Consider the following 23,531-nt stretch of genomic DNA (forward strand, 5'->3'; position numbering starts at 1 on the left):
AATCCAGGCTCCTTCTCTCTCCCCATGTATCACCTGCATTCACCCCTCCCCTCCTGTGCTCAGCTGCAGAAACACCAGTTTCCTAAATCTCAGCTCCAACAAGTTTGTCTCACTCTCCTTTTTTCCCTGACAATGTGCCTCTGCACCTTGGCCCTGAATGTGTCCCTGGACCCTCACTGCTCTGGGGGTGGTGGAGTTGGGTCCTCTTGCAGACACTTGTAGATCTGGGTGAGCTCCTCCAGCTTCCTCTCCAGCTCCCTGGCCCGCTGCCGCAGGTTTTCAGCTGATGCTGCCTTTGCACCGTCGTGCAGGTGCATTGACTCCTTCACCAGGAAGCCCACATCCACCAGGAGGAAGAGCCCTGCAGTGGCTGCCCCCGCGATTCGGGCTCCTTTGGTAACTGCCACAGCCGTGCCTTTGAAACCTGCCTCTACCTGCTGGATGGCTGGGGCTGCGATTCTCCCAGGGCTCAGGTAGATGTTTGCATTGACTGCAGAGTCAGGGTTGGCTTCACCTGTCTCCATGGCATGTATATTTATTTCAAGGTGTTTCTCGGCTTTTGCCAATTTCTCTGTTGTGTCAACAATTTGGGGGTTGCTCTTGAGTACCTCTAGGAGCACCTTCCATTTCTTGATGCCAATTGACATCAATTGACTGGCTTTGTTTTCTGCTGATGACCTACTTACATGTTCCACAATGCTGGTGGACACAGCGGTCACAGCAGCCACTGCTCCCAGCCCTATCCCAGTGGCTGAGAGTGCCACACTGGCCCCCGCTGTCACGGGTGCCAGAACCAGGCCAAGGATGGTCAGGGCACCAGATAAAGTGCCGGTGCTGTGGGTCACCACATTGGAGATGGTACAGTCCCTGTGGACTTTGTCAACATTGTCTGCAAGCTCCTGGAGCTTGTTTTTGAGCTCCACCAGCTGCTGTGTCACCCGAGGAAACTTCTTCAGAAACCTCTTCCTATCCAGCTGCTCTTTTGGGAGCGTTTCTTGCTCCTTCCCAGCCAAGTCTCTTTTCAGTTCATTCAGATATTCATGTAGTGCATTCATGTCTTCCCTGTAACAATGAAGGTCAAGTGGTTAGAAAGGCAGTTCGCTTGTCTGTAAAATAGGTTCAAAAATGTCTATTCTGCATAAATACAGAGATAGTACTATAAATCAATTAGAAAAGAAATTTACAAAAGTAAAATTTCCTCTTTCAACATTAAACACAGGTTCTATACCTTGTAGATGCTCCATATACTTCTTCAATCCTCTAACAGATAAAAAAAAAAAAGTCACCTTAGGATACTCATAACTTAAGAGAGTTATTTGATGGAATTCCCTGGTGGTCCAGAGGTTATGACTCTGCACTCCCACTGCCTCGGGCATGACTCAGTCCCTGGTCAGGGACCAAGGATCCCACAGGCCATGTAGCTCAGCCAAAAAAAAAAAAACACATTTGGTAGAGATGTCTCAGAGATAGGGCAACACCAGCACTTTAAAAGAGTTGGTGAGTGGGAACTCCACAGAGAAACAAAGAGAAGTGGGATTAGAGCAGAAAGCCGGCATTCAAGGGCCTCAGTGTGTAGTGAGGGGTCAACCTGATCTTTGCCCTTGGCTACTGGGAAGTGGTCCCTAAGCCCCTAGAATATTCTGGCTGATATAAGTGTCCTTGTCTGCCTGGGCCTTTTGGCCACTGTTCAGTCTGACAAGGAGACGTGTGATGGGGCCTCTGGAGGAGCTGGACTCTAAGACATTAGTCTGATCTCAGGGAGAGGTTGGAGACCACAAGTCAGGATAATTTTTTTTTAAATGGGTGAGTGTCCGTGGCAGGCAGTGTTCCATGTGCCCTGCCACACACCAAGTTCCAGAACAGTAACGCATCATGGGGACAATCGAAGCTTTAGGTGTGAAATCCGCCCAGACTCTGCCCTGTGACTGATGGAAACCCACAGGCTTCCTGTAATACACTGGGATCAGGATGGGTCTCAGTGAGTCCTGTCTGCTCTATAGGGAATTCTCAAACCTGAGGGTGGTTTGGGGGATCCCCTAAATTTGCCATTTGTTCAAATGAAAGCATAGTCCTGAGCACTGTGCCCTCATCCTTTGCAGATTGGCTGTCTCTGTGACTTAGAATTTGTAGAAAAAAAAAAAAAAACCCAAAGTCAGAACTAAAGGCACCTTAACAGTCCTTTAGTCTGCCGTCTGCTGTCTTCTAAGGCTTGTGTCCTTGGCTTTCCCAGAAGCAGGTCCCTGAGTCCATCCACTGCCCCAGCTGCCTGGAGATCAGGAGATGTGTTGCTGGTTCCTCTTGGACTCTCCAGCCCACCTCACTGACTCCTGACCAGCACTCAGCACCACTGACCTCTTAGGTGTTACATGTTAATTTGTGACAGCTTCATGATCCTGCTCCCCAAGGTCATGTGGAACTTTGTGGATCCTCTAAAGGTTCAAGAGACTTGAGGAAACACCCATCTGAATGGCTGAGCCGGAAGAGACCAGCACTTGCACAGCTGGTGGAGGAAGTGTTTTCCTCTTTGGTGGGGATGAGTGAGGCTCCTCAGAATTCCCCAAATGACACACAATTGCAGCCACTCACTGTGACCCTGGAGGGCTCACTGAGCCACAAGGCCTTCCACTGTCAGGGTGGCTCCATGTAAATTAGAAGAGGGTCCCAGATGCAGTGAGAACCCAGGTCCCAGGCAGGGTGTACAGACAGGGTCACCCAGGGCCCTCTAGCCCAGCATGAGGGGAGCCCATCAGGGAGGGAAGAAATGTCCCCCCTCCCACTCACGGGACCTCTGCCAGGGTCACAGCCCCTTCAGTTCTGTGTCCTCAGGGCCCACTCTCCTCACTCTAGTCCTGGTTCTGCTGCCCAAGCCTGCCTACTAGTCCTCCAACCTGGACCTTCTGCTCCACCCTGACCTGGGGTCTGACCCTGATCCAGGCCTCCCTGGGCTTTCGGATGAGATGATTGCACTTGGTTCCCCACCTCTGACCCTGCAGTTCACTCTGAGGCCATCACTATAGTCCATCAGATTGAATTACTATTCCCATTGGACACATGCAAATCTGAAACTCTAACACATAAGCCCAGAACCCAGGAGCTGGGCAGGGCTAGATCCAGGATCCCATCAGCTCCACCCAGTTCCTCTCCAGCTTCTCTGCTTTATGGGCCAGCAGGATCCTGCAGGGTTGGTACAGTTCCGAAGATGGGGACTAGAAAGGCTTTATCTAGGTAGAAGCCCGAGTAATACAAATGAAGGCGTCAGGATTTTCTGACTTGACCCAAAGGAAATTCTGCTTGGTTCTCCTCACCAGAATTCTTTCCAGCAAGCTTTTTAAATGTTAATATTGATTGAGTACCTACTCTGTATCAGTCATTACCGGAAGATCGTTGCATGCATGATCTCAGTTTCCTCACAATAAAACTGAACAGATGATGACGCTAAGGCAGAGAATAGCTCAGTAATTTGTCCAAGGTCACATAACCTGACCCTTCCTTGCAGGTTTCATCTTTTCTCAACCTGAGGTTGTTCAATGGCAGCAAATGACATGGAGGAAACATTCCTCATGAGATATTGAGAAGGAACATCCTCAACCCCCACCATAAGGTCCTGCTTGGAGGAGGTGTGCCTGCTAGCAAAAATCTAGTCTGGTGCTGTGGGATGTAGGTGACCTTCCTGACACACCAATACACCTGTACAGGTTACCTGGACAAACCAGCATTAGCCTCAATTTTCTTCAGGAATTCAGTCAGCAGGAGAAGCAGTTCCTCTCTGCTCAGTATGTCCCAGAGACACTCAGCAACATCCTCAAAAAAGATCTCAATATCTAGATGAAAGGAAAGAGAATGAGGTTAGAAGAATTTGTGAAGAGAAAAAGGGAAAGTGTTAGTCGCTCAGTCCTATTTGACTCTTTGTGACCCTGTGGGCTGTAGCCCACCAGGCTCCTCTGTCCATGGGGTTCTTCAAGCAAGAATACCGGAGTGAGTAGCCATTACCTCCTCCAGGGGATCTTCCCAACCTAGGGATAAAATCCAGATCTCCCACATTGCTGGCAGATTCTTTACTGTCTGAGTCACTGGGAAAGCGCAGAAGATTTTGTGGTGGATCATAAATGGTATTGGGTAGCTTTTTTTTTTTTTTTTAAACCCTGTGTAACCTGGGGGAGGGCTCACAGATTTTGACAATCCACTCTAGAACAGGTATCTAGATCACCATGGCGACAGAAGTTGAAGAGAGCTATTTGAGTTTTTTAATTTGGTGGACCCGAAGTGTGGAAACTCCAGTTGGATGTTGCTCTACCAATTCTGAAAGACCACCAGGTTCCAACAAAGTCCAAGCATGTGGTGTAAACCCAGTAGACATATACATCCGCTCTGGCACTCACAGTATAAAACCACTTCTACCTTATACTCCTAGCTGAGATGTGGCTGGGATAGTAGAAGCTGCTGGAGAGAATGTATCTTTCAAGAAAGGTGATATTCACTACCAGGACGGTCTCTGGGGGCTACACCGAGTTCACTCTGGAAGCCCATCACATTGTTTACACACTTCCCCAAAAAGCTGGACTTTAAACAAGAAGCTGCCATCAGCATCTCATGTTTTACTGCTATCGAGTCTGCTCCCCAGTGTCCATGTGAAAGCTGGAGAAAGTGTTCTGGGGCAGGTGGAGGAGCTGGAAGAGCAGCATGCCAAATGGTTAGAGCTTATGGCTTAAAGATTTTGGGCACAGCTACTACTGAGGAAAGACAAAAGATTGTTTTGCAAAATGGAGCCCACGAAGTGTTTAATCACAAAGAAGCTAATAATATTGATAAAACTAAGAAATCTGTTGGTGAAAAAAGAGTTGATATGATTATTGAAATGTTTGCTAATGTCAAACTTAGTGAAGATTTAAATTTTTTGTCACATGGAGGACGAGTAATAGTTGTTGGCTGCAGAGGTCCTATTGAAATAAACCCACAGGATCCATGACAAAGGAATATAGCATAAGAGGAGTAGCTCTCCCTTCATCCTCCAAGGAGGTATTCCAGCAGTTTGCAGCAGCTCCCCAAGCCGGAATGAATTGGTTAGTTCAGACCAGTAATAGGTCCCCAGAATTCACTACAGAAGGTGGCCCAGGCTCATGAAGATATCATTCACAGCAGTGGGGCCACAGGAAAAATGATCCTTCTCTTAAATCACTAATCCTTCCATTGATTTCCTGTGTAATTAAAAGGTTTCCTACCTTAGTTTTATGTACACTGCATTTGCTCTGCTTAGCAATCGTTTGATTCAGTGAGTTTCTTCTATTTAAAAAATATTTATCTTAGGATTCATAGGCGTTGGAGTGCAGTTTATTTTACAGCTGGGAATATTCTTTATGCCTTCTACCTCTCATCAAGGAATAGTGGGAAATAGGATGTTAGTGGTCACTTGGCATTGGAGGACATTACAGAAATTCCTAACCGATGCTTATCATTAATTCCATACCTTTGACTAAAGCATGCTAATTCAAAATAGGACTGCTTGATTCCCAAGCCTAGTTCTCTTTACAAAGGTTCTTTAGTCTCTGATTAGCCCAGAACTATACTGGACTCTGACGATTCTCTGAACTCAATGAGACCCCTTTTCTAAACTAATCTCATCTAGATCTACAGGTCTCTCAGAAGGGCAAGATAAACCATGTCCAGAGGAATCTGTTAGTTTCCCAATATTCCCCAGTGTTTTATGCTCTTCGCTGGGTTAATCATTGACTACCAATGATCCATGTGCTCTCTGAGGACATCAGCCTTATCTCTGGGATAATATGATACCAGGTGCATAGTTGGGCTTCCCAGGAGGCGCTGGTGGTACAGAATCTGCCTGCCAGTGCAGGAGATGTAGGAGATGTGGGTTTGATCCCTGGGTCAGGAAGATCCCCTGGAGAAGGGCATGGCAACCCACTGCAGTATTCATGCCTGGAGAATCCCATGGACAGAGGGGCCTGGAGGGCTACATACAGTACACAGGGCTGCAAAGAGTCACACATGATGAAGTGACTTAGCACATCAGGTGCTTGGTTTCCAAATATATATGCATTGATTGGTTCAACTTGTTTCTAGCCACATGAAGACTTTTGATTTACAAATGGCAAGTGCCACAGCCTTCGCCAGCTATTACTTGGGGCCCCCTGGATCAAAGATCGTCCATATGAGGGTAAGCAGAACATGCTGCCTCAACAATTTAAGGTCTGTGTCCCTTGCCAGCTCGAAGCAGTCTGAACAGAATTGCCAGCCCTTTTCCCTAGTTGCCATATTCTCCTAAATGAAAAGGGGAGAAATAAAGGATTACAGTCAGGGAGGAAGGACAGGGGTCCCCAAGTGGCAGGAGGAAATAAACTACTAGTGGCAGACGTTTTTTTCCCCTTATCTACATGAGATTAAAAGGCTCCTTATAATCCTGTGTTGCCATGACGACACCTGGTGCCCCCTGAACTTAACTTTTTCTCAAACCTTGAGCTAACCAATGTGTATTTCTCATGGAAATGTTTTTCTTAAGCTGTGTTAATGAAACTATTCATTTGCTTGGAAATCTGCCTTTCTTCAAGGTTCATGTCAATTGTTTCATGGCCAGAGGTGAGTCCCCTTGTGCCATTCTATCTCAAAATGCATGTTGTGGGAGAGAAGCCTGGTACAACACTCTCTGTCTGAGGCATTTCTGTTATCCGATTAGCAGCTTGCTATCAGGTATATAATGCCTTGCTAAAAACTAGCAAGGGGGCACTCTTTCTGTCCCCTTCTGAAGTCTATGTTAGAAGCTTTCTCTACCCCATTTACACTTTAATAAAACTCTACTACAAAAAAGCTCTGAGTGATCCAGCCTTGTCTCTGGCTCCAGATTGAAGTCTTCTCCTTTGAGGCCAAGGATACCAGATTTGCTCACAGCTCATGGAAGCAACCTTTCAGAATTGTATCTATGTGTGACAGGGATCATATATTTTTATTTAAATTAACAAAGTTTATGCCTAAAGAATGATCTGCTTTTGCTATCATACTATGATAACTGCAACAAATTCTAGAGCAAAATTTTTTAAAAATGTTATTTAGTATAAATTGTTAAAATTCATCTTCCTGAGTAGTGATCACCTGGGCACTGTTGGTAGAGTCACCGGGGGTTATGGACGGAACTGCTTTTCCCACCCTCACCCTCCAATTCATATGTTGAAGGTTAAACCCCAGTGACTATATTTGAAGATTGGGCCTTTAAAGAGGCAATTGAGGTAAAATGAAGTCATGTGAGGCCCTAATCCAATAAGATTGTGTCTTTATTAGAAAAGAAGACACCAGATTCTCTTTCTTCCTGCGCCCTCCTCCTGAGGAATGGCCATATGAAGACACAGTTAGAGGGCAGTTAGGATGCAAGCAGGCAGAGAGGCCTCACCAGAAACCACCTCTACCTTGATGATCTTGGACTTCCAACCCTCCAGAGTCATTATCTAATCCTGGGATTTAGATGTCTTCAGGAATCTGCAGTTTTAATTTTTAGAAAGAGAACGAGGGCTCCTGAGGTGGTACAGTGGTAAAGAATTCGCCTGCCAATGCCGGCGACACCGGAGTTGTGGGTTCAATCCCTGGGTTGGGAAGATCACCTGGAATAGGAGATGGCAACCCACTCCCAGTATCCTTGCCTGGAAAATCTCAAGAACAGAGGAGGCTGGTGGGCTACAGTCCATGAGGCCGCAAAGAATTGAACACGACTGAACAAATGAGCACATCACTCACACAGAGAGAAAGAGTACAGGGCACGTGTGTTTTGTGTGTTACTACTTCCAGCAGAGACTGGAGCACCCGGTAAATGAACGCTTCCATGTTTTAGCAGTGAAACAAAAGAATATTCACACTAAATGGGACAGAGAATGTAATGAAAATAATTAACCTCGGATCAGTACAGGGCAAGATCACTGCTCAAATGAGTGACCAAGATCCCTGTATGATTTCAGGGATCTAGAGGTTACGGAACTGCAGGTAAGACATAGGCAACTAGGATATATACATATGGGAGGGGCTGGACACGATGTAAGATGTGTTTCCTGGTACATGAACACACGGAGGCATTATTATTTCACAGAAGAAGAAAGTGAGACTCAGACAGGAGAAGGGACAACCCGAGGCCAGTGAGCAGAAAGCTCAGAGGTGGAACCCAAGGTCAAGTGTCAGACACTTCTTGGACATGACTTTGAATCCTCCTTAATTTAAATTCCTGTGATTCTTCATTCTGCGACATAGGGATTTTTCCAACTAAATTTTGGTGGTGAGTGCGCTGCAGCTGGAGGAGAGCATGGCAACCCACTCAAGTATTCTTCCCAGGAGAATCCCATGGACAGAGGGGCCTGGTGGGCCACAGTCCATGGGGGTCGCAAAGAGTCGACAACGATTGAGCAACTAAGCACAGACTACAGCAGCGCACTGCAGCATGTACAGAAGTAGAAGTACAGTGTTGTTCACATGGAACTTATATGTTACCTAATTTTCAAAAAGGGTTTAGGACCATCTACCATTGAGTAACTACTATGTGAGAGGATCCTAATCGGAGACCCTCAGAATGGGCAGGGGAGGGGATCAACCAGCTCGAGGAGGGGTGGAGCCAGGTGTGACCCTGTGAACAACCCCGTCACCCCTCCCCTCCAGGTGGGAGGTGGCAAAGGGAGACTGGGGTTCAGTTCACTGTCCGATGACTCTTGCAGAGCGGCTGGGCAGGTGGCAGGGTGAGAGCTGAAGGAATGGTGTCTGTGGTGATGCCCCAGGCTCTGGGAGCAGGAGGAGGCTCAGGCCAAGGGAGAGGGCAGGAGGAGCTCCAGGGATGCTGGGGGACCTCCTCTTGCTGCCCCATTTGGCTTTGGGGACTCTCTCTGCTGTCTCCCTCCCCATGGACTGTCCTGGCCTCACTTCTGAGTCACTTGCTAGAGGGCAGTGGGGGAGGAAGTGAGCACCTAGCAAATGGCTCCACAAGGAGAGGGCTGGGAAAGAGGCTCTGTGGACACACTCCCGTTGGGGGTACTCCACGTGGCCCCCCTGAGGGGCTCCAGGATGCTTATCCATCCTCTTCTTGGTTCTTGATTCCTCTGTAGGTTAACTCTGCCTGGAGGAACCACCCTCAATTCTGGGTCACATGTAGGAACTGGCCAGAAAAGAGGCAGCTGCCTACCTGAGCGGTCTCCGAGGTTTTCTGAGCTCATGGTGGCAGCAGCAGGGTCTCAGATATCTCCCTTCAGCTCCTTGTTCCTGTCAGGCTGGAAGGAGGTGTGACCTCACCTTTGGGGAGAGAAAACAGAACGTGGATTTGATCACGAGTAAGCAGTGGCTGAGGGAGCAGCGAGGGTTGAGGTCTCGGGTGGGTTCCCCTGGGACAGCCACCAGTGCCACCGGGGACTTAACCCAGCGTGGTTCTCCATCTCCTGGGCTCTGCAGGTCACTAGTTAAGGAAAGTTCCGCACCACCCTCCAACTTCCTCCAAGTCATAGTCCTGTTGGGGTACAAGGAGAAGATAATAACAGAGGAAACAGCCATCTGTGAAGTTATAGGAGTAATAAATCCAGAGATGGACAAATAGATAGGAAGGAATACTCTGGAAATTACATGAGGTTGGAGCAACTCTGTTACTAACTGGTAATAAGTGATGTTGATCCAGTGTCTATGACATGCAGGCTCCTGAAACTAATCTAACTTTAGGTCAGCCCAGTTTTTCACACTGGTGCCAGAGCCTGGACTTTCTGATCCAGATCCCAGGTTTGTGATGACTATGCTCTACTCCATTTAATATATGAAAAGAATTACTTGTGGATATATGTTTATTGGTAAATGACTCTTCTCATTCTAAAATGATGTCTTGCCCCCCAGGCTCAAGTCAGCCTTGACAAAGTTCTTGGTGGTGCAACTCTGACAGCCCATGTCTTCCTTGCTTCTGCAAAAGCTTTTATCTCACAAGGGCCTAGAGTCCCACCAGCCCCACCGTACTTCCTGTGTCCCTGCCCTGCATGGCTGAGGACCCCGAACTGTGCCCCGTCCTCTCTGCCGTCCTCCCCTGACTACTGGACTTTAGGTTGGTTCTAATACCGTATGTAAATAATAAAGAACATTCTCCTTGTATTAAACTTCACTCACATTTGAGACTGTTTCCTTAAGCTATTTCTAGAAGTAGAATTACTAAATCACAAGGCATCAATACCTAAAAAATTTTCATACCTAGATCCACACTGTTATCCAAACAGACTGTCATAATTTATGTTCACCCTCATAATAGATGAGGGTGTCCATCCTTTCAGACTTTCCCATTCTCAGTGGTCTTTAAAAAAAAAAAAGCTTCAGGTCTTTATATATAAAAAATTTTCTTTGATTCTGCATGTGATTATCTTGCCATGGGAGAAGAGGAAGGAAAGCAGATGTTGATGACATTTAGCTACTGTTTTAAGAAAGCAAAAGAGCCTTTGTCAACTCCTCCTCCTGAGACCTGACTGAAATGACAGTAAAGGTACTTACAGGTATAATAACAGCTACTGATAAGAGTGACTTGTGTTTGTGGTCATCGCTCTGCATTGGTATTGGCTCTGAAACTTTACATATGATAACTTGTATGCTATTCCATTAACATTTGATATGTGTACATTGTATCCCCATCTGCAGATACGGAAGCTGAAGTACAGAAGTTTTATGATTTGGCCAAGGTCGGAAGTCTTGCCCCTGGTAGACTGGATTCCACCCCACTCACTGGGCTCACCCCACTCACCATAGCCTTCCTCTCCTCCCTCTGCTGCTAATAAAAACAAGCATGGGGGCAACAGGAGACCAGAGTGTTCATAAATGTCTGAAGACTCACTGGACGGTGAAGTGATAGATGAATAAGAGGAGTGCAGTAGAGGGAGAGAAACAGGGAGCGTGTTCACAGGAGAGAAGAATGGTCTGCTGGGCAGAGCCCCAGAGGGAGCAAGATGAGAGGGAGGCCGAGGCGAGAGCAGGGGACAAGCCCACCACCCCCACATCCCATCCCATATTTACAGCAGCCTTCACCCTTCACCAGACCTTTAGAAAGTTACTTGAGAATGAGATGCAGGAAAAAAATTAGATTATGTGTTTGTTTAATTATGGAAGAGATAAAGGATACCCATGAGAGAGATAGATGTGGGATCCAGGAATCAGGAACATCAACCCCATGGGAAGGGAATCCAAGGATCCCAGCTGGGCGCGCAGCAGACCTAGAGAGAAACCAGTCCAGAATGGGATAAGAACTCCAGAGTCTGTGGGGACAGGGGACTCGGTATCACATGAGGCACAGTTGGAAAGAAATGGAGGAAATGCTGAAGATAAACAGTGCATGGGGTGAAAAGGAAGCCAATTAGAAACATCAGGAAAAACTAAAGTTCTGCCCAGAAGCAAGTGCAGCTATTTGGTACAAGTTAGCTCTAAAAAAAAGTATTAAAATATCACAAATATGTAAACTGTCTTGTTTTATTTTTAAAAAAATCTAAGGTAAATTAATGTATGTCCAAGTCCTGGTTTTCCCATTTTGATTATTTTAGATGCTGTTTAAAACTGAAGTATTGTTGATATATGTGATATTTAACAATTCAGTTAATCAATATAAAAATTAAAATACATTTCTAGAACTTAGGAGCTGAAGCTCTGAAGGGAAGAGTTGTTTACAAAGCTAGGAGTAAAGAAATAGTAGTTCCAGTTGAGAGTATAACAAATAAATACATAAATAAAATGTTTACAAATGCAAAGCTTCCTAATAGAGGATATAAAACTAGAGCAATAATTGTATAAGCAGAAGATGGGGAAGGGTATAAGAAAAGTATAAAAATAAATAAAATCCTTATTTTTCCTAGTAAGAAATAAATAAATAATGTACAAATTTTTAAATCAAGAAAATGAAAAAATGCAATACCTAATACTGATTAGCTATTGTGGTTGATGACACCCCACTTTGCACCTTCCCAACTGCTTGGTATGAATTCACTTCCTTTTAGTTCTCACAATGATCCTATAAGAAAGGAAACTGAAGCTCAGAGAGGTGAAGCAACGTACTCAAAGCACACAGCTAGTGCTAGAGCCAGACTCCAAGTCCAGGTTCCTGTCTCCTGAGCACATTCTCACACTACAGTACAGCTCCCAATGTAGTAATATCATTTCTGTTTGTGTCAGTCACTCTCTGTGTCTGACTCTTTGTGACCCCTTGGACTGTAGCCCGCCTGGTTCCTCTGTCTATGGAATTCTCCAGGCAAGAATACTGGAGTGTGTTGCCATTTCCTTCTCCAAATATAATTTAAAGTCATTGATTAACTACCTAAAAAATAGCTGGATTTAGAAAAGGCAGAGGAACCAGAGATCAAACTACCAACATCCATTGGATCATTGAAAAAGCAAGAGAGTTCCAGAAAAGCATCTACTTCTGCTTTATTCACTATGCCAAAGCCTTTGACTGTGTGGGTCACAACAAACTGGAAAATTCTTAAAACATGGGAATACCAGACCACCTGACCTACCTCCTGAGAAATTTATATGCAAGTCAGGAAGCAACAGTTAGAACTGGACATGGAACAACAGACTGGTTCCAAATCAGAAAAAGAGTGTGTCAAGGATATATATTGTCACCCTACTTATTTAACATATATGCCGAGTACATCAGGAGAAAGGCTAGGCTGGATGAAGCACAAGCAGGAATCAAGATTGCCGGGAGAAATATCAATAACCTCAGGTATGCAGATGACACCACCCTTAGGGCAGAAAGCAAAGAACTCAAGAGTCTCTTGATGAAAGTGAAAGAGGAGAGTGAAAAAGCTGGCTTAAAATTCAACATTCAGAAAACTAAGATCATGGCATCTGGTCTCATCACTTCATGGCAAATAGATGGGCAAGCAATGGAAACAGTGACAGACTTTATTTTGGGGGGCTCCAAAATCACTGTAGATGGTGACTGCAGCCATGAAACTAAAAGAAACTTGCTCCTTGGAAGAAAAGTTATGACCAACCTAGACAGCATATTTAAAAGCAGAGACATTGCTAACAAAGGTCTGTCTAGGCAAAGCTATTATTTTTCCAGTAGTCGTGTATGGATGTGAGAGTTGGACTATAAAGAAAGCTAAGCACTGAAGAATTGATGCTTTTGAACTGTGGTGTTGGAGAAGACTCTTGAGAGTCCCTTGGACTGCAAGGAGATCCAATCAGTCCATCCTAAAGGAAGTCAACCCTGAATATTCATTGGAAGGACTGATGTTGAAGCTGAAACTCCAGTACTTCGAACACCTGATGTGAAGAGCTGACTCATTTGAAAAGACCCTGATGCTGGGAAAGATTGAAGGCAGGAGGAGAAGGGGACGACAGAGGAGGAGATGGTTGGATGGCATCACCAACTCAATGGACGTGAGTTTGAGTAAACTCTGGGAGTTGGTGATGGACAGTGAGGCCTGGAGTGCTGCAGTCCATGGGGTCGCAAAGAGTTGGACATGACTGAGCAACCAAACTGAACTGAAAGAAATAGCTTTTCCTTGGGAAGGAATGAGTAGAGCCCTCTGTAGAAATTGATTTTTTTTAACCATATGCACTTAGGATTTTTGACTGTTTTAACTCTAAGACAGCTACTGGTGAAGTTGCTCAGTTGTGTCCGACTCTCTGGGATCCCATGGACTGTAACCTACCAGGTTCCTCCATCCATGGAATTTTTCAGGCAAGAGTACTGGAGTGCGTTGCCATTTCCTTCTCCAGGGGATCTTCCCGACCCAGGGATCGAACCCAGGTCTCCCACATTACAGGCAGACGCTTTCCTGTCTGAGCTACCAGGGAAGCCCTAAGACAACAAAAGTCACTTTATAGTATTCAGTAACCCACAAGAATGGGGTGGTTTCTAGCACCACCACCTTAAAGATGACAGAAGCAGTTGAATTAAGTGCCAACCAGAAATAAGTGTGACTTGCTGTGACAGCTGTCAGTGTAGGAGGCATGTTCGTGTTGATGAAACCAAGTTCTCTAGAAAAGTAGGCATGAAAACAGGGTTAAACCAGAATAATGAGAGTGAACTGTGACCTTAAACAGATATTGTCCAGTAGCATCTGGACACCCAATGTACCCAGTAGCCCACCCACATGTATACCCATGGGCTTCTGTCCACTCAAAGGATGCAAGATAACTTGCAGGGGAGGCATCCACAGGCCAGCATCTCTGCTCCTGCAAAGGCAAGGATGCTCTTGGAGATGATCAGAGAAGTGGTCAGAAGGGGGCACCCACATATAACAGTAAAAAAATAATAATAATAAAAGGTAATGTTACTATAAATATACTTCATTGGGCCTTGTTGAGTCTGTGAAAGGCCATGAGTTCATAATAATAATCAAATGAGAGGACTTGAGATAAAGTGTGGCCTAAAAGGGAGACACAAAGTTTAAAAACTGCACTAGTGGTAACGCAGGAGATGAAAAATGCAAGAGATGTGGGTTCAGTCCCTGAGTCAGGAGGATCCCCTGGAGAAGGAAATGGCAACCCACTCAAGTATTGTTGCCTAGGAAATCCCATGGAGAAGAGCCTGGTGGGCTACAGTTCATGGGGCTACAAAGAGTTGGACAGGACTGAGCTGGTTTCTTTCTTTTCTTTTCATGGTGTAAAGAAGGGTAAGTATAATAGGAAATATTTTGTTATGAAATAAATTTAATAAGAAGAGCAGTCTTGAAGTCTGTGGGGATATTCCCTTCTGTTTATTTACACGAATGTTTATAAAGGATTGAGAAAGAAAGAAGCCCTGACATCCCAAAGCTGGCCTGGTATCACAACAGGGTGATGTTCTTTTCCTCTTGGATGTAAAGGCTCTCACAGAACTCCAGCTTCACACAGGGTCACCCTGAGAGCAGGAGCGAAGGAGACAGCAAACACACATCACTGTGTCCCCGCCAAGAAAACACCCCCTCCCTTGGTTGAAAAGCAAGACTGCTCCTTCTTACCAATTGCACCTTTATCCTCACTCTGGTCCCCAACTCCACAGATGGAGTTACTGAGACTCACACTGGTAGAACTGACCCCAGTTCTCGGCAGCACCCAACCTAGAGTTGCCCCATATCGTTAGAGCCCCCCCCAAATCCCCTCCCCTAAGCTCTATCCTAAAATCTTTCTATCACTTCCTCTCTGTGATGCCTGGGGTTGTCCCTCAGGAAGAGTAACCATCAGCTTGTCCACTAACGAGTGTGCCTGGTGCCAGAGGCTAGAGGCACTGACCTTGTGGATGGGAGAGTATTCATACAGGCAGACCTGCCTCCAAGCAGGTGGGACAGGAGAGCGGGCTGCTCCCCAGCCTCCTTCTCTGCCTCGAAGCTGCAGAACCCAAGGAGCCAGGGCAGCCAATCATGAAATCATGAAACATGAGAAGGAAAATTCAAGCCAGAAAGAAGAGGGCTCCAGCAGAAGGGCCAGCTCTTGGATGATGCCAAAGAATTGTAAATGCATCATGACCCTTGACTTATCCTTCTGTCCTTCCCTCCCATTCTTGTCCTGGTCCTGACCCTTGTCTTGGGCCTCAGCTGGGTGTGAATGTTGGATGGTGCTCCCTTCTGCTGGATTTCTATTGCAAGTGTCTTCCTCTGTTAGCCTCCAGGTCACTTCCTGGAAAGGCTGTTTCTGAGAAAAGGGAGGACTGTGGGGAAGCCTGTCCCCGCCCAACTGCATGGCCAGACACAGACCCCACCTGCCTCACCAGGTGAAATGTTACCTGTAATTAGAGTTCCCACTCCAAAGCCTCCTCCCCGTGCTGTCTCCCCCAGTTCCTCTCCAGGCCCCCCTGGAATCTTGCACTTTCCTGGCTGTAGGTCTATTTGTGTAGAGTTTCTGCAGCTCCCAGCACTAGGCAGGTGCCCTGTCTCTTCTCTGCTGCTCCCACTGTTCCAGGGCCTCCAGGGCTCCCTCCACCCTCCCAGGCACAGCCTGAATAGAATACGAGGTGTGGGACCCGTTACTGGGACATGAAGCAACCAGCTTCGTGAAAACACAGCACCACACTTCTTTTACCTGCGTGGAGTGCTTCCATTTGCTTTCCTTGTCTGTCTTGCTAAAAGTTCTTTCTGATAGACAGTGTCATCACATTTCTGAGCATTTCCATTTATGGGCATCCTGCACTTTCCAGAAGATTACCCTCTGCCAGTAAACTGTGATGTGAGACCTACATCGTCTATTCTCTACACCATCTTGTTTTAGGAAAGCTTTTGCTGAACACAGACACATCTGCCTCCACATCCAGGCCCCTGCCTAACCTGTGCCTTGAGCCATGACCTCACCTCCCTGAGCTTCCATTTCCCTTCTTCTGTAAAGTAGTGTCAGTCATCCTTTTCTCAGACAGTCATCCTTAGAATGGGGAGATGGGCAGGGCTCCTACCCCAACTGCTTACCCAGGAATCTTCCTCTGGCCGAGTGTGAACAAGATCCAGTTATTCTCAGCTCTGCAAATGCAGCCGCCTTCTGTGCATCTATGCAGTGACCACACACTTTCAGGGCCCAGATATACCCAGAGAATCAAAAGGGAAAGTGAAAACTTCTTTTCTGGATTGCTCAAGTTAACAACACCCTGCCCACCCTGGCCCCACCCTGGACTATTCTCACCCTTCTGCTGACCCCTTAGAAAAACAACCCCAGCCCTGACATTTCATGACCATCTTGACATAGTCCTCCCTGAGTCGGCTCCTTGAAGGAGAACTGACAACACCACATTGTGAGTCCCTTGGTGACCCACTCCCCAACCCCATGGCCATCTTCCCACCCGCTCATTCCTCTCCATCCCCACACAGTTATTAGCCTGCCTGCCTTATTCACCTTTGTTCCACCAGCACATGGTCATACTGTTGCTGCGGAGGGCTATGCCCATGTGGCTACTAGAATTTGCTCATGCAGATCCAACTGCCAGGGACACCTGCTGCAACCAATCTGGAGAAATCATACTCACCCTGTAGAGCCAAAATCTCCCATCACCTCCTCTGAGAAGCCCTCCAGGGCCTCCCCTAAGAGTCCACTGTCCCCTGCTATGCTCCCATGGTACCTGGGAAAGGGGCCTAAGGCTACCCCTCAGCCACTCTGTCCATACCCACCCTCACCCTTTGATCAAGTCCCTCTGGACTTGGCCCTGCTGACCGGAACAGAACTAGTGCCTTCAGATCCCAGCAACTCACCTGAGGAGGCCCAGCCTTGGTGGTTAAGGCCATTTGGATGGATGTCAAGTTTGTGGGAAGGGCTGAGAGCATGCTACTCTTTACTCCCTTGGATTATTTCTACTTGACACAGTTCTCTTTTCTTCAAATGGAGCACTTTTATAGGAAGGCTAGTGACCTGGCAACTCAGAAAACCAGTCTGAATTTCTGTTTGTTTCCTGAGCAAAGAGCCTCGGTGTGTTAAGGACTGGGCATGCGCAGACTCTGTGCAGGCACCATCTGCACCGTTCCTGTCCAGACTCTCACACCAGCTCTAGGAAGCATCAGCTCCATTTTTCAGATTAAGAAACAGAAGAACAGGAGCCGCATCCTGAGAGTCATGCAGCTGGGCTGCAGGTAGACTTCTCTTTTTTGCCCCGAGCAGTAGGGGCAGCTATGCGCTTGGACCCCTCATAGAGACCCACCTGCCCAACATCAGGGCTGCTTCATCCCAGAAAATGGTCCTGCTCATTATGGTCACTTCCTCTCAGCTTTTGAGGGAGGGCCAGAGGAGTGATGGGTGGTATCCCATGAGGACCACACACTAGAGTTTGGTCTTACAATCACCCTGGAAATTAGGTCAGGAATCTGATCTGATTTTGCCGATAAGGCAACCAAAGGGAGGGGCGAGGTAGGGGCTTTCTTTCCACAACTCACAGTAGGTGCCACAACTCAAAACAAGGTTGTCATTTGCCTACTGTAAACTCTACTCCTTGTTTACAGTTACTTTTTGTTTTCAATTATTCTTTTCCCAGAGAACTCCCTCCTACTGATTCTTCTCTCTTCAATTAGCATGAGCTTATCCGCACATTCAAGCAAAACCACCATGAGATGCAGAACTCAGCTAATCCATATGTGTGGAAACCATGGTTTATTGCTTTTGCTTGCTCTTTCCCCCTCCCTTAAATTAGATATTCTGACTGACACGGCAGCATTAGTTAGATGCTCTTCTGCACACAGAACAAACCCCCTTATCTTCAAAGTCCTTTCTTTATGACTCTAATGTGATTACCTCTGGACCTCCAGGAGGAGGCTTCCTTAATCCTAGAATTCTGGTCTCTTCCTTGCCTTACTATTCTTAGTTAAAAATTACAAGGTATGTTATCAATAAATATGCCCTTAGCATTATCTCAGAGAGTGTCTTGTAAACTCTCATAATCCCATGTGTTAGTGAGAATTATTCAGTGTGCCATCGCCACAATTGGCACCCGAACACAGACCACCTGATGATTTGCTTCGAACCTGTTCCTCAAGCCCAAGCAAGGGAAAAGGACATCTGCTGATCCAGGCAGCGGCTACGGCCTCTAAGGCTAGCAACGGAACGAAGTCTTCCTGACGTGCAGTACTTTTGCTTTCTGCTATGAGTAATTCTCTTTCTTTTCAAAAGCTTGCACATAAATGTCAGCTTTCCTTTCTGCTTGCTGCCGCTGGTTGTAAGATTTCTGTTTTAGACTTAATGAAACTTCTTACGTTGTTCCTAAGTTTTCTAACAAAACTTCTTCTCGGTGTCCTTCGTATCCACAAGAAGGTTCTTTGAAAGTGTCTGATTGGGAACTAGCAGGTCATTGGTTGAGAAATGGTGTAGGTGTTGCAAATATACAGCATTGAAATATTTGGAATTTTGTCATATTGGGTTTCTGCTATAGAACAGTGAGAAATTCCTTGGGCTGATATTATTCCTCTGCCAGAAGCACCTCCACCATCTCCGTTTATTATGTATAAAACCAGCTGTATAGAATCAACAAAGACTACTTTATCAGCTCACGAATCCACTCAAGGACTTGCTCTATCACTTCCTAATGTTTCTCAGGGTCCTATGGTAGAAAATATGGTCAGAGAAGGTTTAGAGAAGGAAGGAACTGTAGATGCCTTCCCTGTCTTTTCACAGCAGGACAATGGCATCTCTAGTTCATTTACTAAAGGGACTGTAGAAAGTATAGGTGGTGGATAACAAATGACACCCTGGGATTGGAAGACACTTGTAAAAATGGTTTACCTACTGCTCAATACTCCTTATGGTTTCAAGAATATAGAGATTATTGTACTATGCTTGCTTTAAACAACCTTTAAAATGGCATCTCTGTTAATATAAATATGCTTATGGGAGAAGGACAATACATAACTGTGGCTGCTCAAACCACAATGGACGCTCAGGCTTTTACACAAGCCTCCAAAGCTGCTCATAAAGCTGGTCTTTGTTTACCCTATCTTACAGTCCCACAGGAATCCTTTTCTACTATAAGACAAGGAGCAAATGAACCTTACATGAGCTTTGTAGACAAATTACAAAATGCTCAGTCAGTTCAGTGCAGTCGCTTTCATGTGCGACTCTGTGACCCCATAAACTACAGCACACCAGTCTTCCCTGTTCATCACCAACTCCCGGAGCTTGCCCAAACTCATGTCCATCGAGCTGGTGATGCCATTCAACCGTCTCATTCTCTGTCGTCCCTGTCTCCTCCTGCCTTCAATCTTTCCCTGCATGAGGATCTTTTCTGAGGAGTCAGGTGTTTGCATCAAAATGCTATTGATCGACAAATTAAAAATTGGAGGCTTGGGAGATATTAACACTGCAATTAACCCATTTGAATGCAGAGTTCCAAAGAATAACAAGGAGAAATAAGAAAACCTTCCTCAGTGATCAATGAAAAGAAATAGAGGAAAACAATAGAATGAAAAGACTAGAGATCTATTGAAGAAAATTAGAGATACCAAGAGAATAGTACATGCAAAGATGGGCTCAATAAGGGACAGAAATGGTATGGACCTAACAGAAGCAGAAGATATTAAGAAGAGATTGCAAGAATAACAGAAGAACTAAACAAAAAATATCTTCATGACCCAGATAATCACGATGGTGTGATCATTCACCTAGAGCCAGACATCCTGGAATGTGAAGTCAAGAGGGCCTTAGGAAACATCACTATGAACAAAGCTAGTAGAGGTGACGGAATTCCAGTTAAGCTATTTCAAACTCTAAAAGATGATGCTGTGAAAGTGCTGCACTCAATATGTCAGCAAATTTGGAAAACTCAGCAGTGTCCACAGGACTGAGAAAGGTCAGTTTTCATTCCAATCCCAAAGAAAGGCAATGCCAAAGAATGCTCAAACTACCGCACAATTGCACTCATCTCACACGCTAGTAAAGTAATGCTCAAAATTCTCCAAGCCAGGCTTCAACAGTACGTGAAACATGAACTTTCAGATGTTCAAGCTGGTGTTAGAAGAGGCAGAGGAACCAGAGATCAAATTGCCAACATCTGTTGGATTATTGAAAAAACAAGAGAGTTCCAGAAAAATATCTATTTATGCATTATTGATTATGCCAAAGCCTTTTTTTTTTTTTTTTTTTGGTTTAACTGCCTAAGGAGGCACTGCCTTTTTTTATTTATTTTATTTATTTATTTATTTTTTTTTTATTTTTTCTAATTTTATTTTATTTTTAAACTTTACATAATTGTATTAGTTTTGCCAAATATCAAAATGAATCCGCCACAGGTATACATGCCAAAGCCTTTGACTGTGGATCACCACAAACTGTGGAAAATTCTGAAAGAGATGGGAATACTAGGTCACCTGACCTGCCTCTTGAGAAATTTGTATGTAGGTTAGGAAGCAACAGTTGGAACTGGACATGGAACAACAGACTGGTTCCAAATAGGGAAAGGAGTGTGTCAAGGCTGTATATTGTCACCCTGCTTATTTAATTTATATGCAGAGTACATCAGGAGAAACTCTGGGCTGGATGAAGCACAAGCTGGAATCAAGATTGCCAGAAGAAATATCAATAACCTCAGGTTTGCAGATGACACCACCCTTATGGCAGAAAGTGAAGAGGAACTAAAGAGCCTCTTGATGAAAGTGAAAGAGGAGAGTGGAAAAGCTGGGTTAAAACTCAACATTCAGAAAACTAAGATCATGGCATCCAGTCCCATTACTTCATGGGAAATAAATGGGGAAACGTGGAAACGGTGACAGACTTTATTTTTCTGGGCTCCAAAATCACTGTAGATGGTGACTGCAGCCATGAAATTAAAAGAAACTTGCTCCTTGGAAGAAAAGTTATCACCAATCTAGACAGCATATTAAAAAGCAGAGACATTACTTTGCCAACAAAGTTCCATCTAGTCAAGGCTATGGTTTTTCCAGTGGTCCTGTAGGGATGTGAGAGTTGGAGTATAAAGAAAGCTGAGTGCTGAATTGATTCTTTTGAACTGTGGTGTTGGAGAAGACTCTTGAGAGTCCCTTGGACTGCAAGAAGATCCTACCAGTCCATCCTAAAGGAGATCAGTCTGAATATTCATTGGAAGGACTGATGTTGAAGCTGAAACTCCAATACTTTGGCCACCTGATTCAAAAAACTGACTCATTGGAAAAGACCCTCATACTGGGAAAGATTGAAGGTGGGAGGAGAAGGGGATGACAGAGGATGAGATGGTTGGATGGCATCACTGACTCAACAGACGAGTTTCAGTAAACTCCGGGAGTTGGTGATGGACAGGGAGGCCTGGTGTGCTGCAGTCCATGGAGTCACAAAGAGTCTGACACATCTGAGAGACTGAACTGATCTGAACTGAACTGAATGGGATATTAAACATCACAAGTATTCCTCACAACCCTACTGGACAAGCCATTATAGAACGTGCAAATGGGCTACTGAAATAATTTTTAAATAAACAGAAAAGGAAATAATTAACCCCTCCCAGGGAATGATTGCATATTGCCCTATTCACTCTTAATCACTAGTCAACTTCCCAAAAATTCTTCACAATCAGCTGCTGCTAGACATTTTTCTCCTCCACATTCTCAAGAATACCCTCTGGTACTTTTTAAATAACTGCCCTCTCCTATTTGGCAAGGACCTAAACATGGGGAAGGGGATATGCTGCCATTCTGTCTTCCTCAGGTCCACTTTGAATCCTTGCCTGTTATGTGAAACCTTATCATGAGGCACCAAGGATTTCAAGATCCATTACCAGAATTTCATCTGTTGACCACCCAAAAGACTCCTCCTAGCACGTCTCCTCTGAAAAGATAGAGAAATAACCATCCACGAGCCACTGACATTACATGAAGAGCTGAAATAGCTCGTTAATACTGGCACACCTGTTACTCCTGAAAATCCATAACTGTTACCACAGCAGCTGTTACTGCAGCAACTGCTGCCACTGCCCTTTCTATATCATTAAAAACTGCCAACCAAGTACAGACTTTTATGGCTAATATAACTTCTGACTTTACTGAACAAGTAAAAACTGATCAAATGATTTTACCTCAACTTGCAGCTTTGGACACCACAGTTTTATGGCTCGGTAAACATCAGCGTGCTCTTTGGACTCAATCACAATTAGACTGTGACAGTATGTTTTCTCATGTGTGTGTAACACCTTATTTTCTCATAATTATTCTGAAATCTGGAATGATTTGCATCAACAACTAGACCCAAAATCAGATGATATACTCAATGACTCTGTCCTACACTTACAACACATCCTTTGTCAGCAGATTCAATCCCTTCAACAATACTGTTCGGATGTTACTATTTAAACCCTCCTAGATAAAGCCACATGGCTCAATGCAAAGAACTGGTTCTCATCCCTAAATCTAAAATCTTGGGGTTTTTTTCTTTCATCTTATTCATAATATTGCTTTGTGTTTTATTTCTAGTCAGAACATCAATTGTTTCGTTTTCTTGACTCACCTGCACTGAGGTGATGCTAACATTATTCCTCCCACAAGATCAAAGAAACATTCATTAAAGAAAATAAGAAGAGGGGAATTGTGGGAACCATGTTTTACTGCTTTCTCAGAAATGTCTCCTGAAATTTAATCTTACTCATTCTCTCTTCTTTGCTTGCTCTTTTCCCCTCCCTTAAGTTAGACATTCTGACTGACATGTCAGCATTAGTTAGATGCTGTTCTGCACACAGAACAAACCCCCTTATCTTCAAAGTGATTAGAGTCATAAAGACGACTCTAATGTGATTAGAGTCATAAAGAAACCAGAGATCAAATTGCCAACATCCGTTGGGTCATCGAAAAAGCAAGAGAGTTCCAGAAAAACTTCTGCTTTATTGACTATGCCAAAGCCTTGACTGTGTGGATCACAACAAACTGTGTAAAATTCTTCAAGAGATGGGAATACCAGACCACTTGACTTGCCTCCTGAGAAATCTATATGCAGGTCAAGAAGCAACAGTTCGGAGCAGATATGAAACAATTTACTGGTTCCAAATTGGGAAAGGAGTGTCAGTGTATATTGTCACCCTGCTAACTTAACATATATGCACAGTACATCATGCAAAATGCCGGGCTGGATGAAGCACAAGCTGGAATTAAGATTGCTGGGAGAAATATCAATAACCTCAC

General features: G+C 45.0%; 1 protein-coding gene and 1 pseudogene across 1 annotated transcript; one reads left to right on the plus strand and one right to left on the minus strand.

The window, feature by feature from the left end:
• Positions 1-173: 173 nt before the first annotated feature.
• Positions 174-1,055, minus strand: LOC113893445 (apolipoprotein L3-like). Its single transcript, XM_027543433.1, has one exon. It carries the CDS (start codon positions 1,053-1,055, stop codon positions 174-176), a length of 882 nt encoding a protein of 293 aa, XP_027399234.1.
• Positions 1,056-2,466: 1,411 nt separating this feature from the next.
• Positions 2,467-5,179, plus strand: LOC113893446 (annotated as a pseudogene).
• Positions 5,180-23,531: the final 18,352 nt, after the last annotated feature.

The sequence above is a fragment of the Bos indicus x Bos taurus genome, chromosome 5 (assembly GCF_003369695.1).
Source record: "Bos indicus x Bos taurus breed Angus x Brahman F1 hybrid chromosome 5, Bos_hybrid_MaternalHap_v2.0, whole genome shotgun sequence".
NCBI lineage: Eukaryota > Metazoa > Chordata > Mammalia > Artiodactyla > Bovidae > Bos > Bos indicus x Bos taurus.

What these genes read in the sequence shown, in the direction of transcription:
- LOC113893445 (XM_027543433.1), bottom strand. Translation starts at nt 1,055, where the DNA reads ATGAATGCACTACATGAATATCTGAATGAACTGAAAAGAGACTTGGCT.